This window comes from Ostrea edulis, chromosome 4 (assembly GCF_947568905.1).
Source record: "Ostrea edulis chromosome 4, xbOstEdul1.1, whole genome shotgun sequence".
Taxonomy (NCBI): Eukaryota; Metazoa; Mollusca; class Bivalvia; order Ostreida; family Ostreidae; genus Ostrea; species Ostrea edulis.
The window spans coordinates 29,798,219-29,818,872 of record NC_079167.1 but is presented as its reverse complement, the minus strand read 5'-3'; the positions used below and the strand labels follow the sequence as shown (position 1 = coordinate 29,818,872).

The window sequence follows — 20,654 nt, the reverse complement described above, 5'->3', positions numbered from 1 at the left end:
AACATGTTAAACTACGTACGTTTTTCCAAATAAACATGTATACGCAAGGTAAATCAGGGTAGATATATGAATTTCAGTTGATAAAAAAATTTCAGTCTTCTAAATTAAGCAGTAGGCCCGTCAATAACCATGTTTAGTAAAATCGGGATCGGGCTACCAAGTATTATTGACGCACATGCCCTGTAAGCCAGTTATATATTTCCGGCGGGGATTATGATCCCCTACGAAAATATAAAGAATGTGCAATTCCTGGTAGGAAATCAGTGAAACAACCCGTACAGATAAAGTTGCCGCTAAGAAGAAGTGTGAGGAAACAAAGCGACAAAGAAAATGTTAGCGTGTTTGGTAGGAAAACCGGTCCTGATTTGAATACAATGATGATCTCGTATATTGCATCTGATGCAGAAAGGAAAACACTGCAAATTGTAAGTTCATGTCGGGCTCTGATAATTATAGAATTGATTCTGTAAAAGGACACGAAAATAATAAATGGTGTAAACACTGCGCCAAAGTAACAACTACAAGTGACCGCCTCAGACGTTCAGAATATGTGACTGATCTACTGAATAATCCTTGATTTTACCTTTATTAGGATGAGAGTGATTATGAAGAACTAGAAGAGTCAGAATTGGAGGATTCTGAAGATACTGACTGTGAAATAACAGAATTAGAAGTCGAAAGAGAGCTGAACTTGTTTTGTTATACTCATTAAAATGTTTAAACTTGAAATTTTGAATCATGTTGAATCATTCCAACACAACATTTGGGCTAGTAAAATTTTATTTGGGCTACGAAATTTTGTACTCTCATTTGCCCTATAAGCTTGTAGTCAGAAACATTAAACGGAAAGACTGAATTTTGCACATAAGAAAATTTGGTCTGGTAAAATTATTTTTGGTCTGGTAAAGCTAGATTGTTTACCAGACCGAATGTCTGGTAACAATAAACATTAAAAATCATTCACGTACACTGATATATAGATATATAATAAAGAAAAATCAGAAAGCTAAAAATAACTCAACCGGTTTCATTTTCAATCTTCAAGAGTTAATATAACTCTTGAAATTGAAACCGTTTGAGTTATTTTTGGCATACCGTAGTCTAATCTTACTTTATCATAATATTACTTGTGTGGATATTTACTTATATTTTGGTTTATATATATATATATATATATATATATATATATATATATATATATATATAAATAAATATATAGATATATATATAATATATTATACATCTTTTGTTGCAATGCATGTCTGTCTACAGGACAATATATATTTATTGTTTCCAATACAACTTATATTTCCATGTTTCTACTTGTAGATTGAGAGAATTGTTAGCCTAATCATACACTTAAAGAGTTTGAAAGCCAATCAATAGTATTCCCTCTTTACTAAAGTCAGTTGAGGATTACCCATAATTTGTTATTCTGTACTTCAAAATTACACTAAATCATCACAATTTAAAGAAAACCAATTTCATGCCTCTGTACAGATATGACCATCATTCTTCAATGATTTCATCTCCTGAATCAATTTTAAAGTTATAAAGCTGTATGGAGATGCAGTGATTTTGGGTGCTTAATGTCTACAATATGGTATAAATGACAATTCTGCTGCAAGATCCTCAACCTTCCATTTTAAACAATGATAAATCACAAAGATTGCTTCGTCAAAACCTGAAAGTAATACACAAGATGGAGATGAAATAGTTTGCGTAATGATGATGAGATATCTGGCGGTATGAAATGACTTCTAAATTACACGGACTCCTTCAGGAAGGAATCGCAGAAGAAGAATGTAGTGGAATTGATCTATAATTCATCCCCCTGACATTGCCCTAAAGGGGTCATGAATAAAACAACATTATAGGGACCATTATTGGAAAATCCACCATTAGCAGTATCTTAAAATTTTTCCTAGTAATATAACGCATGTAAAATTATCTAATTGTAAGGTTTTTAAATTGATTTTCCTCTCTCCTCCCCCATCTTCTACTAATCTGTCATGAAACCAAATTATAACAAAATAAAACTGCAGGAATGGATGGCACAACATCTTCACACCAAATCTTCACATCCATCACTGTAAAATTACTTCACACACAGAACACTAACTCATGTCTTCTTTACAGATAATTACGATTTATGTGTTAAAACAGAAGAACCAAGTCACTGTACCGCTTTAACACAATAGTAGAAAATTCAGTTTTCTGCATAAAATATGCATACTGTCCTTCTGTTTAAATTGTAAGTAGCCTGAAAGAAATTTGACTTGCAGTATACCTACAAGGTCCTACATTTCTGAAGAATTAAGACTTCCTCCAAGTGTAAAAAATTTAAACATTTGATTTAGCAAACAGTGAAACTTAAGTAAAGCGTATTATGGCCGTGTTTGAAAAATACATTTGATGCAACATAACCACATTCATCGTGGGAAACATCTGCTCAGCTGACTTTACTAATTTTAACTGATGTTACTGTTAATTTCTCAACATCCAGACAACAAAGAACAATTCTTTCATAATGTCAAAAAGAAAAGATATGGATATGCATTATCACATAATCTAAAACAGCGCCCAGTTATTCATGTGATGCCATTGGACAGATCTTTAACAGCATACATTTTAAGGCATATTACATAAAATTATTTCTTTATCAAGTGTCAACGAAAGTGCTATACATGATACCGGTAACACCCAAAGAACTCTGAAAGTTTGAAGCAATGTTCTCTGGCGCCATCCCTGTCAGATACAGCACTTTCATCAACACTCAATGTAAATGGCTTAGAGATGGGTCCATTGATCGAAATACTGGTTCCTAGAAAATATGCAGAAAGGCTCATTAGCTTGGTATGCAACAAAGATATAGTTCCAAGTCTACCCTCATGTACATCGGCCAATGGAGTTTTCCTGTTAGCCTTCACTTGTCGTAAAAATTTTCCTTCCGTCACGATCGCTGAGACTTTTCTTGCGACCTGTTTTAGGGGCTGTTTTTACAGTTCCTCGTTCACAGAAATTTCTGTAAATTCGATGCACAGATGTTTTAGCCATATTTAACATATCTGCAACTTTCTGAAAAGAATTTCCATTCTGAACTAATGTAGCAACTGACTGTTTGACACCATCCGATGCATATTTATGTTTCGAGGCCATGTTGTTTGGAGAGGTCTTTACTTACTTTATGATTGCAGACGACAAAAATAACGTAGTTAGTGTAAACAGGAAGTCATCATCATTATGAAAATGCCTAAGGTGTAGTGTCAAATCGTATCTACACTGAAAATGCCTGCCGTAAATAATGTGAACAGTTTCATTCTTGTGTAACGCCACGTAAACCGTTCCGATACTTTTGTCCACAGTCTGTATATGAAACTAGGATTACAGTAACAAACCAAGAAACATTAGATGTTTTATAAACAGTTTTCACAATCAGTGGTAGAGCATTCACTTGGTAAATGGGAGGTCATGAGTTCAAGCCCTGCTCGTGCCATGGCCGTGTCAAACTATGATGTTAAAAAAGATTGCTCCTTGTGCCAAACACTCAGCATTTAGAAGCAAGAATCATAGGTCTTTCAGATATGGCCTTAGAAACGGAGGTCCCCTGTTGCGGCAGGCATTGGCATGATAAAGAACCTTCACTGCTACGGCCCCGAGCACTAAACATAGGTCTAAATTTGATCTTAGATTATTGTGGCCCCACTCTAACCCCATGGATCATGAGTTTTACAAACTTGAATCTCCACTTTGTCAGGATGCTTTCATGTAAATTTCAGCTTTTCTGGCCCAGTGGTTCTTGAGAACAAGATTTATAAATGACCCCACCCTATTTTTGCATTTTTATGATTATCTCCCCTTCGAAGGGGACATGGCCTTTCATTTGAACAACCTTGAACGTCCTTCACCTAAAAATGCTTTTTGCAAAGTTTGGTTGAAATTGGCCCAGTGGTTCTGAAGACAATGTCGAAAATGTAATAAGTTTACAGACAGACAATAGACAACAGGAGATCAGAAAAGCTCACTTGAGCTTTCAGCTTAGGTGAGCTAAAAAGGATAGCCTATTTGAAAAATAGATTTTCTTTGCTTCTGTCCCTGAAAATAATATCAATTTCTGACTATAGGGCTATTTGTGGCTCTGGTTCTTTAAAATTTTCAATTTCAAAATATTATTGTACATATCCTCCACTTTCCATCCATATCAGAATTTCTCTGATGTATTATTCGTCCTTAATTAAAACTGCATCCAAACACTGAAAAGATTAATGAACTCCTAGGAAGGAATGTTTCTTGTGATGTGCCAATGCTGATTAGCAAGTTGTCACTCCATCAGTTTTCACAGCTCTTAGCAATGACAGTCTCGCAGGTAAGGTCTACTTTGGTACTAATTAAGTCACGGAGTGACCAACACCTTATACATGTATACACATATATAGCACCGAAAGTATCAATAGTCAATTATAAAGGATGTCATCGAATGGGACTGGATATTTTCGCAAGAACAACATTTTATAAATGCTTTTTTATATCCAGATGGAAATTTAAGTTCTGGATGCACATATTACTTTGAGAGACCAAGAACTTTGAAATATCAAAATTTAAGTTATCTCTCGAGTCACCTGCATGTGTACCAGTCAACTTGTAGATTGCATTGTTATAAACAGTGCATTATAAATGGAATCATTAAAACAATTAAAATTCAAATTAATGGTTGTAACTCCCATAGGTAAAATAAACCCAATAGTACGTTACTTAAGCTGAATTTACCATCCATCATACACATCTTTCAGAAATTTACACTTTGAAAAAGAGGAAATAATGCAATTTCTTTTCACTAAAACACTGATCAAAATACACCCACGGGGATTGCTAGAGAGAAAATTATTCTCAACCATATAAATCTTAATTTCTTTACTTCATCACTAAATGGCAATTAGATTTAGAAAGAGAAGAAAAAAAATTCTTGTACAGATAAATTTTTTAATCACCTTCACAAGTGGATGTCTGGGCATATTTTCTGCAATACTTCCACTAATGATGGGGTCTTTGAAATCTGTGACATGCTGAAATTCTTCTCTGCAATCCTTGATAATAATTGGAGCAACATCATTGCAGGCTCTAACAACATTTCTGCTGCCCTGTTTTTCTGAAGAAGAAAAAAACAAGACAGATGTATTTTTTTTTCAATGAAACGTATTTCGTAAAGTGAATACATTAACAACATGACAATTACACAGAAAGTGTTGCTTGTACGTATTTCATTTTATTAAGGTGTAAAATATCACAGAATGTCATGATTATAAATCTATGATTAACAAATTGAAATCTGACATAATCTATAGCACTATGCAATTATAGCAATTAAAGAATAAGTATTAAACATGACAATTATAATGATATGATAATCCGTAAAAGCTGAAATTATCTAATTTCCAGAGGGGTCTTTATAATTACATAAACATAATTACCAGACAAAAAACAATCAACAATAGAAGACTAGTATTGGAATTTCGGCAGGTTTTGATAAATAGTTGCACAATGCACTACATATATCACTTCAAGAGTTTCCAAAAACTACTGACTTTAATATGTCGAGAATCTATAGTACCATATCATATATGCTTGAACATCATTTTGCAACATTGCAGTCTTAATGATGGGGAGGATTTTTAAATAATTTCCAAGATCACTGGCATTAATAAGGCAAGGTGTCCTGGAGAAAACAGACATAAACCAAGAGGCTTATTCACATTATAATAAATTAATCATTTCCTACGGACTGTTGTCGTCTCATAGATAATTACTTCTACAGATTCTGTGTTGATTTAGTGAACAAATTACAATGTGTAAATTATATAATAATAGTATTCATTTAGTATTCAACAGGTGCTTGTCTGAGGAGAGAAACTATATTAGAGAATGAGAACCTGTGGGTTTTCCTTTATTTCAATAACAGGAAAAGTGCAACATAATATTGTGTTGCATAGAATATGTAAGCTGTTGTCGGTTTTTCCATATTTTTTTTTTGTTTTAGAGAAAGATGACAAATTTATTGAGATCTATGTCACAAATAGGAGTACAAATGCGTACACATACATATACATTCATTACAGCAAGAGAGAGATAGAAAAAAGAGGAGTGGGGAGAGAGAAAGACTGTTGGAGATAGACAGAGAGGGGTGGTGAAAGAGAGAGAAAGACTGGTGGAGATAGACAGAGAGGGGTGATGAAAGAGAGAGAGAGAAAGACTGGTGGAGATAGACAGAGAGGGGTGGGGATAGAGAGAGAAAGACTGGTGGAGATAGACAGAGAGGGGTGGGGATAGAGAAAGACTGGTGGAGATAGACAGAGAGGGTGGTGAAAGAGAAAGAAAGTAATATATATCATTTGATACAAGTATGGTAAATCAATCATAACTAGGTTGTGTTGATATAAAAGATCATAATATAAAGTTTTTTTTATTTTATATGGTTTTTCCATATTTTAATACATGTAACAGGAAAAGTGACATAGATATGTAGTTGATACAACATCTTTAAAAACTTAATGCACATTCCAATGCAAATGCAGTGGTGATATATAACTGGCAATATGTGAAATATATCATATTTTCAACCCTGTCCTCATGCAGGCTTAAGGTGGTACATTAAATAACACAACTTTTATTCAGGAGAATTGTAGAATGAGCTGACCTCACAGGTTGTCTGTTAAATCACAGTAAATTGCAAAAACTGAAGTATTAACATGACTGATATAATCATATTAAAAGTAGAATGACATTAAACACCAATACTAGCCCACACCCTCGTCACTTGGAACATACAGGCGTAAAAAAAAATTAACGTACTGTACCCTTGTGCTTCTTCAGAAGAAAATTTTCAAACAATATTCCTATATATTCTTCAGTTATTGAATCCCAACTATGCTGTGAACAGACACATATCTACCCTACACAAGGAGGTTAGCCTATCAATTCCAGAATTCATGGCGATTCTTAATTACGGAGAAAAGTTTTTTATATGTAGTAATTCCTCTGTAAAATTTTAATCTCCTTAAGTGCCTAGATTGCAGAGCATCATCATGTTAACAGCCTGAATCTATGTCACATGGGGATACTTTCATTTCAAATCAACATATCTGTATCTTTGTAATCCTTTAAATTTTTCACTCATAATTCCTAATTATATTCCTATGTAAAATTTTGACACCCCCCCCCCCCCCCCCCCCCCCTGTGCCCTGCCTCTGAGGATCATGGTTTAAACATTAGAATCTAGGTAGCTTCCATAGAAGTTATGGATAACCTGATCCTGAGGAGCGAGTGCTTTTAACAAACAGCCCATCCCACTTATACTACATCTCTATTTTCTCCCCTTGAAAGGGACAGGACATGGTCCTTCCTTTTCTACAAACTTGTGTCCTTGCTTCATCCCTGGATGCCTTAAGTTGTGCCAAAAATTTGGTCCTGTGGTTCAAAGAAATGGAAATGTGAAAAGATTTCACAGACTGACAAACTTCAAACAGGAAAGCTCTTGATCGAGCTTTTAGCTCAAGCGAGCTAAAACATATTAGTAAATTTTGACTGGTTAGCAAAACAAGTTAAGTCTGAAAAATAAATGCCAAAAAAGGGTAGAACCCTGGAATGACAATTGATGAATGAAATGATCTGGAAGTAATATATTGCTTAAAGTCCGGGGTTTCAATGAATATAATGATGGCAAATAAAATACCTGCTTGAAAGATGACAACCCTTGATCTAGTAAGCTAAAAGAAGCCTTCATCACACAACCCTTTCATTGCATGTGTAATTTTCAAAAAAAAAATCACAGTGGTTCTGATCATGTTTACATTTTTCTTAGGCTTGACAAAGATAACCATTAGGACTCTTGAGAGAACACTTGCATGTGGGCTTTGTTGAATGTGAAAGACAGATCAATCACCATAGCCATATGGGCTCTATAAAGCTACCAAGTCATTCTCAGGCTTCCTTACTCTTATTCATTACAGATTATTCCTCACGGATAAGCCCTTTTAATGATGATATACATAATTTTCTTTCAGATTCAGCAAGAGCTTTATAATCCAAATGACAGTGCCCCTACTTGTCAGTTAAATCCCTCTAATTTTAGCATTAAGAAATACCCCTGTGATATATCTACTGCCTATTATCTACATTCCGTGGTAAAATCCAAATACTCTGATATAATACAGGAAAGTGGTGAGGGAGCAAGTGCTCTTTCTTATGATTACTAGTAGCCCTTTAGGCCTTTCATCCTCATTAAACAATTTCTGTAGCTCTCAGTCAAACAATTTCTGTAGCTCTCAGTCAAACAATTTCTGTAGCTCTCAGTCAAACAATTCCTGTAGCTCTTACTCAGTCAAAAAATTTCTGTAGCTCAGCTCTCAATCAAACAATTTCTGTAGCCCTCAGTCAAACAATTCCTGTAGTTCTTACTCAGTCAAACAATTTCTGTAGCTCTCAGTCAAACAATTCCCATAGCTCTCAGTCAAACAATTCCCATAGCTCTCAGTTAAACAATTCCTGTAGCTCTCAGTCAAACAATTCCTATAGCCCTCTCTGATTTTTGACATTCCAACAATTTAGAGGACTCTGCTACAATTCCAAAGGTCCATTCATTTTGTGCATCTCCAATTACGATTTATACTGATTGTATTTTTTGGTAATATTTTATTTGCAAACTTTTTTCCACAGTGCCTACTATTTTCATTGGTGTTATAAGACTCAAACGTTCACTAAAATCAATTCATATTTCATAAATTTTTCTCTGGTGTTAAACTTTGTACAAATCACTTAAATATCAATCACCACCATGTTCACAACATGACTAAAATTGACAGTATTTTTAGACAACCAATCCAAAATTACGATCAGACCAAAATTTAATTATTCATAAATTTCAATAAAAATAATGTAATTATGATAATATTATGGCAGAAAATATAAAGACTTTCAAGTCAGTTACCATTTATTTGTTAATTATATTACTTATTTCAAGCTCATTAAGTTTCCAAACAAAACATTTGGCAAATCTGAATGTACATATACCTATATATAATCGTCATGCCTTATATATAAGGAAGTATGTGGGATTATTGAAATTTTGTCTGTTTCATAAATAAGAGGTTGGACTGTTGAATGTTAATAATATCATTCTATCTCAATAACATTTAAGTAAAAAAACTTTTCGTTATCTCCTGCTTTCCCTAAACGACATTCTGGAATTGTAGCCCCCTCGCCCCCAACTTCCTGATATGTTACAACTTTAGAAATTGCCGAGGGCTATACATTATTGCAGCAAAAACTACTCCTAACTAAAAAGAAAACTGCACATGCTCAAACACATAAATCATACATGCACTATTTAAAACTTAGTAAAAAGTTTAATTTTGTCCTTTGCAAATCTGATCACTTTGAAAATTAAATGACTCAAGAAAAAAAAACTAATAAGAACTATAATCTTAAGGATTATAATTTTGATCAACACATTGGCTTATTGTGTTTACATCAATTATTCAGCAATCCCATAGTCAATATTTTGAAATATCCTCGCAATACAAATTATTAATATAAACATGAATGTGACGCACATTACAGAACTAATTGCTTATAACATACAGATTCCTATCATGCATCAAGTAAAATAATCAATTGTAAATCTGAAGTTGCCTGGGATTCATTATTTTCTTACAATTTCAATAGATTATGTACATTAACTGGTATTTTGTTAATGCTCTGTAAACATATCCCAAAAGCCAATATCAGAAAGATTTGTGTATGCAATAGTCAGTGAACAATTAAAGAATAAAAATGATTTACAGCAGGACCTGACAGAATGATACTTTAGAGATTTGTTGGGTCCTGTAACAGAGCATAAGAATCAGCTTCTCGTTCCACCTAAATGACTCAGCAATTGTAGTCAAGGACATACTGTGGTATACATTAAAAATCAATATATGCACCCAGGGGTGCACGAGTCGAGTTGCATGGGATACATTGTAAAGTCAAGAATGATGTGGCATATTTATAATTGTGAAGAACTAATTGTTGGATATAATGTAATAAATTCTTGTGAATACATTTTTAAAAGGAGTTTGGAGTTAAACTTCTCGAGTTACCCTCCCGAAACCAAAATTTTTTGGAATTTTAAATCTATTTTCGGTCACTGTGACCTTGACCTTTGACCTATTTTCTCCAAAATCAATAGAGGTCTTCCTTACCTGGTACATAACAATATCTTTAAGTATCATTTGATTCGGATTTAAACTTTCTGAGTTAATTATCATCCGGAAACCAAATTTTTTCTGAAATTTTCATTCTATTTTCGGTCACCGTGACCTTGACCTTTGACCATTTTTCTCCAAAATTAATAGGGTCTTCCTTACCTGGTACCCAACAATATATCAAAGTTTCATTTGATTAGATTGTAAACTTTTCAAGTTATCATCCGGAAACCAATTGTTGACGCCCGCCCGCATCACCAAACCAATAGCCGAGTTCAACTTCGTTGCAACTCAGCTAAAAATAACTTAAATGGTAACAAAAATTCATCATCGTGCATATATCATGTATGAATGATTGTTTGAGGTCTGTGAGGACAAACCTTGGTACACATGTAGGAACTTAGGAAGACATCCTACAATGATAGAATAATACGAAAACAACAGCTACACTCCCTCTGGTGATACAATGTAGCACAAGTACCCCCATATCCCCCCACCCCCACTAAAGTATAAAATTTGTTATCCACCCCTTATAAGAACTGCAATATTATCCCTGTATGCAGATTTTAGCACCAAAATTTAATTTGCTGTAATTTGATTGGTTAATCAGATTCTATGACAAGTTCCCAGTATTTCCTATGGAGTTGCCTGGGAGCCATAAATGTTATGAAGTGTTGAAAAGGACATTTAAATGAGGGGTTGTTAAAATTGTAGATAAATTAAGTTATTTTTGAAAGACATCAGTACAATAAAGCACTTAGTCTTGTTCAATAGCTGTATTCGAGAATTACATGTAGCTCTTTTATTAAGCCACCTCCCTTAAAATTTACCTGAACGGAGATCAGAAACATATCACTTGTTAATCTGTGTCCGGGTAGCGCAGAGGTAACACTCTCGCTTCTCACCGCTGCGACCCGAGTTTGATCCCCATGATCGGCAGTGGTTGTAAGTAAGAGGGTATGGCGGTCACCCGCTCGGATACGTGGGTTTCCTCCGGGTACTCCGGTTTCCTCCCACATAAATGACCCCCTAGCACCAACATCCGTGCATCAAAGGACCCCACTGGAAATAAGCTTATTTATGTATGTATGTTTGTATGTACCGAATAAACATTTATTTATTTATATTTATCTAATAAGAGACAAGAGCTCAGGCCCCGACTAACAGATATAGCTGAAAGTGCCAACCGGGTATCTGAGATCAGAATGTGTTATAGCAATTAACTACACACTTTGTCAACCCCTTTCATCTACAACAAAGATGATTTCTCAGAATCCTTTAAAATCATAAGTTGATAATTACCTGCATGAGCTAAATATTTGAATATTTAATTATAAATTAGTCACGCACTGCAATAGTCTGTATTCCAAAGAAAATGTAAAAAAAATTACAGTAGAACTTTCAGAAGAGAAAATAGTGGCAATTGAAGCTTTATTGGCTTTTAATTATTGGATCCAGAAAGAGAAGTTCCCGAAATAACAACACCAGGTTCCGTGCTTAATGTCCTAATTCCTCCTCAAACATCATTCATAGAATGCCCGGATTGCCTCGCAGCCTCCCACAAGAACTGCCATTTTAGAAAAAATCTTCACAAAATTTTTTGGACTTTAATGCTTTGCCATGGAGGAGCATGGATTGATGAACAGTACCTTGACAGAAAATCCAGAGCCATATACTCATGGTTAAATATACTAGTAAAAGTTTGGTTTAAAGCAGATTTTTCAAATTACATGTTTACTGAATATACTCTAAACACAATTAAACAATTTCTAATGTTTGGCACATCTCATTTTGTTTTAAACATGATATTTTCTGTTAAGCAATCTATATGTAAATAAAAACATATGGCACGGGGGCTAGTTGTATTCGGTGCGCAGACGCGCCGGCACGTCAATCATGGTCAATATTTTCTAGTAGAATTTGCTGTGGTAATAAACACTCAAAGGAGCTTGATTTTCTTTAATTTTTAGCTTCATCGCTTGTTTTTTACGGAAACAGCTTACGCAAATATCAAGCCCAATCAAAGCTTTTTTTTAAAGACAACAAACTAATGATACTTATAGTGTCTTTTAGCTGTCAATATATATTTTGTTCTAAATGTTTATATTTATTACGAATTCACAATTTTAGGTGCTAGGATACAACACGCAGTGGTTTCTACTTTTATCATTGGACAAATAATCATTTACTATTTACATATTAGAGTCCCTCCCCAGTGTCTAAATATAAATCAGCCATCAGACTTTTATCAATTGTTATGTACACAATTTCTATTAAAATTGCTAATATCATATTTTTCAATATATTTTACCTCACCTCAGCCCATTTCAAGCCAGAGCCCCCCCCCCCGCCCCCCCCCCCCCAAAAAAAAAACAATTTCTCCAAATGCCATATTAAACTGAAACCATGTATACAAGACCCTAACTGGTACTGGTACTTGATGTATTTGGAAGGGAGTGATAAAACTTCAGATAAACTGACCAGTATTTGCATTAATGCATTATATGCGAGAATGGATTTAATTCATACATTGACATATAGTTCTTCAGAATAGATCCATGTTAAATCACAGGCCATCAGGCATGGATTATGCACCCCCTCCCTTATTTTTTTTCTGATCTGGGATCAACACACTTATTTTATTTTCTATTTATACTTATGTTTTGTAAATACATGTACATGTATACATTAAAGATAATAGAAATCTCTGTTACATATTAGTAAAAAAAAAATCTTGTTTTCAGTGATATTTCTTCTTACAATCGCTGAAAACATAATTTATTACATTTTTAAGTGATAGTTAATGTCTATTTACAATGCATAAGTTAAAAAGGTGTGTAGACGGTTAGGGGAGGTGTTGCATGATCCATTATACTTCAGATCATGCCTCAAGTCCCTGTGTATATATATCAAAATTACCTCTATTGTGACCTCACCACGTGCGACTTCTGGTGAAAAATCAAACCCCCAATATACAAGTAAAAAATAAGCAATAAACTTTCTTTAGAAAAATTGTGACGCATGGGCGCACCAAATACAACTAGTCGGCATGAGCCTTGTTTGCAACATAACACTTAGGAAACAACAATTATGTAAATAATTGCATTTGTGTGTTGAATGCTGTTTTTTTGCATGTAAATGTTAGTAGTTAATATACTTTTTGCATTGTTTGTAACTCTGTGGCTTTGATTTTTCTTGAATGTAATGTTACTGGTCTTCTCCCAGGCCTTGCAGGTGTCAGGTGCCATATTATGTAATTTTCCCAGTTCTGCAGTTGCGGCAGACTTGTTACGCAATTCCGAAATTTTCCATGGCCAAATCGTACCCCTTTGTCTGATAACAGCCAATCAAAATTTATTATCGTTGTCACGTGTTCTGATGCTGTCGGTAACTGACCAGTCAGCCTTGGGTCATTCTCGCTTCATCGAAGCTATTGATAGCATCAAAAAATTTGGCACACCCACCACCACCCCATCTTTTCCTACCTTACTTGCATTGATATGTTTTAAGATATGTTATGGCCTTTGTATTTTTGATGTGCCATCTTTTTGCTGTAGACCTAATCAATTTTATAATTTTTGCATATATTGTTCTTCCGTAAACTTAGGGGATCAGCAGATTGATATGTCATTATGTATTGTGTGAATAGTTTTTGGTCTGATCCCCTTATTATATTATGTATATATTTTTCCTTATTTGCGTCATTTGAATAAATGACATATTTCATCTCTACAGTGGTGTTGATGTTATTGATCTAAACTCAGCAAAAACGGAGCTGCGGTGAGTTTGTGCAGCATGAGGAAATTGTGATTGTTGAATCTTACTTGTAACTCAACAACTGATATCTAAATTTTGGTTGACGATTAGAAATACTTCAGTCAAGCATTGTAAACAATAAAAATGGAAAAATAAAATTTGGAAATTTTTAGATCAAATCATGTCCCTGCCCCTATAAGTCTTTTTCAACTACAAAGTTTCAAGAAATTTCAGATGAGTTGTGTTGACAAGAACAGAACTGATGTTCAGGTCATACAAATTATAACCTGCAGTTGCATGCAGTGAAAATTGTAAATTCTAGGGTATTTTCAACGTCCATGCAAATACCACTAGTTTACTAAATCAGTGAAATGAAACAAATTTAAGGAGGTACTCTACATCGTCATAATGGCTGACTTTCTTTTAAAACATGGATGAAAATATAAATATCAACAAGATTTGCCTATTCATTTCAAAAGTCATATTCAACCATTATATAAATTGCACGTCTCTGGGTGCTTGTACATCATTTTCATGAACTTAATTGTGATTATCATAATACAGTGGAAAAGATTCTATTAAGATTCCCACAGCCATACTGAATCTTTAGAGCTCCACTGTACACCACAGCATCATAATGCAGTTTCAAAAATATATATACAAGTATTGGATATATGTCGAATGAAGTTCTGTATGAAAACTATCAGTCAGTTTGAATGTTACTTTTATGATATATTGAAATACAAATTCTACTATTGCAATATATCATGATATGATTTTTCATCACAATAGCCAGCACTACCCATTAGGGCCAATTAGACTGTCAGACATTTTTTTTTTTCATACCGAACTGTGAGGCATATTGTACTTTAACAAACAATGCCCTTTAAATTTCATTTGTTGACCTGTTGATTTACCAGATTTTCACGGATATTGATACTGAGACAGTTTTATATTACAATTGATGTCAGACTGCTCACTAATATATCAGACAGCCATAGGTAAATTCTTGGAATGAACGAACAAAATGACATCATAGCAGTGTTACAAATATATTTATCATATCATGTACTTTAAGGAGGTACACTACATCGTCATAATGGCTGACTGTAACCTTTTAAAACAGGGATGAAAATATAACAAGAGATGTTTGTAAAACACATATGCCCCCCATGGTGCAAAATTGAAAAGGGTTATACACACACACATCATTTAATTGAGAGTAGTATCATCAATTCAAAATATTGAGCAGACAATATCTTCCTATGTCAAGAGTGGATTGACCATGTGACCTAAAAATCAATAGGGGTCATCAACTCCTGAAGACGTACCAGTGTACCACGTTTGATGTCTGTCAAGCAAAGGGTTCTCAAGATATTGAACGGACAGTATATTCCTATGTCCAGTTTGACCCTTGACCTTTAAACATGTGACCTCAAAATAAATAGGGGTAATTTTCTCCTGAAGATGTACTAGTGTACCAAGTTTGATGTCTGTCAAGCGAAGGGTTCTCAAAATATTGAACGGACAGTATATTCCTGTTTAGTGTGACCCTTGACCTTTGACCATGTGACCTCAAAATCAATTGTGGTCGTCTTCTCCTGAAGTCGTATCAGTGTACCAAGTTTGATGTCTGTCAAGAAAAGGGTTCTCAAGATACCGAGCAGACAGTATATTCCCATGTCAAGTTTGACCCTTGACCTTTGACCATGTGACCTCAAAATCAATAGGGGTCATCTTCTCTTGAAGATGTACCAGTGTATCAAGTTTGATGTCTGTCAAGCAAAGGGTTCTCGAGATATTTGACGGACAGTATATTCCTATGTCCAGTTTGACCCTTGACCTTTGACCATGTGACCTCAAAATCAATGGGGGTCATCTTCTTCTGAAGATGTACTGGCGTACCAAGTTTGATGTCTGTCAAGCAAAGGGTTCTCTAGATATTGAATGGTCAGTATATTCCTATGCCCAGTTTGACCCTTGACCTTTGACCATATGACCTCAAAATCAATAGGGGTCATCTACTCCTTAGGATGTACCAGTGTGTCAAGTTTGATGTCTTTCAAGCAAAGGGTTCTCAAGATATTGAGCGGACATTATATTCCTATGTCCAGAGTAGATTGACCCTTGACCTTTGACCTTTTGACCTGAAAAACAATAGGGATCCTCTTCTACTCATAACTAACCCACATATGAAATATCATTATCATCAAGTGAATGGTTTTCAAGATATTGAGCAGACAACACATGGTCTACAGACCGACCGACCGACAGACCGACCGACCGACCGACCGACCGACAGGTGTAAAACAATATGCCCCCTCTTTTTCAAAGGGGGGCATAAATATCAGCAATATTTGCCCATTCATTTCAAATATCAATGACTGAGTAGCTCAGTAGGTTAGCACATCGACTGCTGAACTGTAAATCATGGGTTCGAGTCCAGCAGGGGTTTTAAATTTTTTTCCTGATTGCTTTCTACTAAAACTGCATTTTTTGACCAAATAAAATAAATTTGAAAGTTTTCAATTTCAAAATATTGTTGCACATATCCTTCAATCTTCATACTGCATGTGTAGCATTCCTCCTTAAAAGTAGTATCAGAAAATAAATTCAAAGCCTTTATGGTGAACACGCCCTGGTTTTAGCGCCATGGGGAAGAGATCTTAATCTACAAAGTTTATGGGGATTTTTGTGCATCATGCCCTTGTGAGTCTTAAGAGATTTCCAAAGAATCCAACAATACACATTCCAATGAAAAATTCTGAACCTTGATCGACTGTGGACCCACTCTGGTCCAGGGGTCACAGCAAGATCTGCTCTACATTACAATGCTTGCATATTAATTTGACTAATTGTACCTTTTTTTGATTCTTCTGATTTTAAAGAGTCTTCATTAGTGAACCACCAAAGAAATGTCACACTTTGCACATACATGTTGAAAAAATTCAAAAATGGACATTTTGTAGAATTCATGGAATATCAAAATTTGCATTCATTATAACACTTCTTAACTCCATTAAGATCATATTTTCAACTTTTATTTATTCTATTGGTGAATCATCCATGCAAAGTTGAATCAGAAAGGTTTTAAAGTTCATTGGAACTCAACAATCTAGACTACTTTAACTATTAAATCTGCCTGTTCAGAGCCTACAGCTAACCTGATAAAGCCTCTTCAGACTCGTCCAAACAAGCTATAAAAAGCAACCACCTGTTATTGTACATGTCATTTCGATATACATGTATGCATTGTTATCCCTCACCAAGGCACCCTTAGATAACTGCATGACTTCCAATTGAACCCAATCTTTACATTATGAACCATAAATTAATTGCAAACTAAACTAATTTGTTTGACAGAAGATCTTGGGTAAAATTACATGTTAGTGCTTTGACTGTGAATTTATCAAAAGTATTCTATACACAATTGAAAATCATCACATTGAACATTTAATCAGGTTCTTTTAATCATATCCAATATTGATATTCAAATAATGTAAAGCACAACAAAAGAATTTGGCCCACATCAATGACATAGGAGCTGCATTAGCAATCCCTTTATATCCATTCAGCTACATTAGTCCATCAACAAGTATTTCCAACATATTACTGACTTCATATACCTATCATAGTAAAAGACAGGAAACTGAGGTCTACATTCTCCAAATGTTTCTATCAAAATTATTGGCATTAATTTTACTCACACCACTCCCGAATTGAGTTGGGTGACCATTTTTAAATTCTACCCTTCAAGACATTTCAAATGCTACAAGTTACAACAGCATTTTATTTCTTATATGATTGCTATCGATAAACGGTATCGATAAATGGTACCATTCCCAATGCCAAACAGGCCTAAATCGTTAAAACAGGTAGTGACAGTTCCATCTCCAAACACTCGGCATCAGGTGTGAATATCACAGGTTCTCGGAGATGACCATAAAAAGGGATGTCCCGTGTCACAGTAGGTGTGGCATGCTAAAGAACCCTCGCTGCTCAGTGGCTGTAAGCGCCAAACATAGGCATAGTACACCATGCAGTGTTCCATGCAAACCACATTGTGCAAACTGCTTAGTCTCCTATGTAAACTACACTGTGTAAACTGTTACTAAGTATTTTTTGCCAACTGTACCATGCAATCCTTGATCTATTACTGTGAATTTACAGTAAGTGTGAACGACTCAGCTTTTCAAGTTCATTCGAGGTCCCGGATAGTTGATTTCAAAACAAATCTGTCAATGATGACGCATCAAGGAAAGAACAATCACTGCGATTGGACCAATATTTAAAGGGGCGGGAATAAAAATAATTTTAGATGGGCACACGTGTCTTTACACTAGTGTGTCATTAAATAATCTTTTAGCACGATGGAAGAGACTCTGCGAAAAGGGAAAACCAATACCAACTAAAACAATGACGTTGATTTTAAAATTACATGCCGAGGGTTTATTTTATGGTAAAATCAGTAAGAAATTAGGCGTCGCAAAGGCCACATTATAAAATTGTCAATCATGGGAACTCTTGCACCGAAAATGTCGCCAACGAAGCTCACACCGGATGTACTTTTGTTTATCGAGTATCGCGTTCGTACAACGGGTAATCGCAATCATGGACATGCAGTTAGGGGTGGACCAGTGATATAGGTTCAAAGGTACGCCACTAACGCAACATTAACAATCAACCTTTGCTGTGGTTTATTATGACGTTATAGAAGGCGCGTCTAATGCTAACGAAATGCTGAATTTCTTTAATAATGTGTTACATGTACAGGAGAGGGATGGTTTGGGGAATTTAGTTTTAGCTAGAATTCACAGAACTTGCCGTTGTTCATTCAATTAACAGTATCTAGCGATGGTTACTTCCGAATTTCTTACGAAAATGTGGGTATATATAACAGTAAAAGACATCAAAGCATCCAATTGCCATGTGTTGAAAATAAATGTTTTCTCAAAGTAGAATATCTATTGATCTTATTACTTAATCTGACAAATTATTTTAGGGTTCGAGATCAAATGTTCAATGTTAGAGAAAACTGAGTTCGCATAGTTCTCACCAAGACACACACATCCCCCCCCCCCCCCCCTCCAATACAAAACTAAATATGAAGTATGTTGAAACTAATCGATTAACAAGTAAAACAAATGAAAGTGTACATTGAAACTATTAAATATTTATTTAAATGTATTATTATGTGGTTTTAAAGTCAGTTGTCTTTTTTTCCCACTAAAGTGTAATCGATGTTGGATGACAGAAACTTACGAGTTTTTACCCCCTCTTCCCCCTAACTATTTGAATTTAGAAATTTTTCCGACATCGATCTTTTCCAATGCTTTGTAAGATTTCGAAAATATCCTCTGAGAGATTTATTTAAAAACCAGACGACGACGCCAGACGACGACGCAAGACGACGGATAGTGATCCCTATGTCGCCACTGCGTAACGCAGGCGACACAATAAAGATATGGAAACTGCGAATGTGAAAGAGACAACAAAACAAAAGCATTGTTCTTAAATGGACAAAATTGCCTATAGAAACATGTACTGAAATTTCTGATCACTTAAAACTGACAAGTATCTACAGGAATTTAAGGGAGTAACCTTTCAATTTTTATTGGGATATAGAGGCAACTGCGGATCCTGCCTTTTCCCGCAGCATTTTCGATCCCGTCAATTTTTTCTTTTCAATATTCAACACTATTTGAATTCTGGGATATTGCTATCCTGCCTTTTCTTTACATATCGGAGCTCGCCTTTTTCACCCTGTATTCCCCCTCCATACCTGAATTATAAGTATGGCACAGTTATTCCTGCTTAAAAGATAAAATTTATAAGGTATCTGATAAAAGTTATATCTTCTAAAGTTTACGAGATATCTTGTATCTTTTTTTTAAAATAAGATATCCTATTACTTTTATACATGTAGATATCTAGTATATATAAGATAAACTTTACAAGACATTTTATTAACGTAATCTCAAATCTCCGTTGTCAAATCAAAACCGATATTGAATCTCACGCTACGTACGGTGCAACTTACACAGAAATCAAATAGTGAAACTTACACTTGTTAGGCACGAGATAATATAATGCCAAATACTTGGGAACGCCTACCTATAATTTAACCGACCAATCAAAAGCGCTCTTTAAAATCACTCAGGGACTTTCCAATGAACTATCTGGAGTACGTCATGTACTTGTCGATATGTCTCGTTCACAATTACTGTAAATCCACAGTAAAGGTTCTTTTAGATCTCTCATAGCAAGCTAAACACCCACTTTGACAGGTGCTTGTTGTGGACCTACCTGGAGATACGGCCCTGTGAGACAGTATGGGACTGTCAGGCTCTGGGGACGAGGGTGGAGTCAGGGTACTAGAACCAGATCCCATTTTTACAACTTCACTCTGTCATTTTAAAGTTAACACCTGCAAAGAACGTATTTGTTTCTTAATACATGTACATGCACTTGAAATCCATAAATTTCATCAAAGAACATTTGCAACAAGTAGCTCACATCTTATGTGAATATTCAACATAAAAATCTCAAATATATTTTCTTATAATAATGCATCATGTGGATATTTCATTGTTATATATAACAGAATATGGTTACCACAGTATAGAAAAACTCAAGGGCCGGTAAAAAACAGTTTGTAAT

The 20,654-nt window shown here is 34.9% G+C and overlaps 1 protein-coding gene across 3 annotated transcripts in view; it reads right to left on the bottom strand.

Moving 5' to 3' along the window:
• Window positions 1-20,654, bottom strand: part of LOC125671776 (paladin-like) — a 136,919-nt gene that overhangs the window by 93,989 nt on the left and 22,276 nt on the right. For all 3 annotated transcript variants that reach the window (XM_048907675.2, XM_056161144.1, XM_056161145.1), the window contains 2 exons: window positions 20,301-20,421; window positions 4,989-5,146 (listed from right to left, as the gene is read on the bottom strand). In XM_048907675.2, the coding sequence (XP_048763632.2) occupies window positions 4,989-5,146; window positions 20,301-20,385 (243 nt within the window). In that variant the 5' untranslated portion in view covers window positions 20,386-20,421. The remainder of the gene's footprint in view (window positions 1-4,988; window positions 5,147-20,300; window positions 20,422-20,654) is intronic.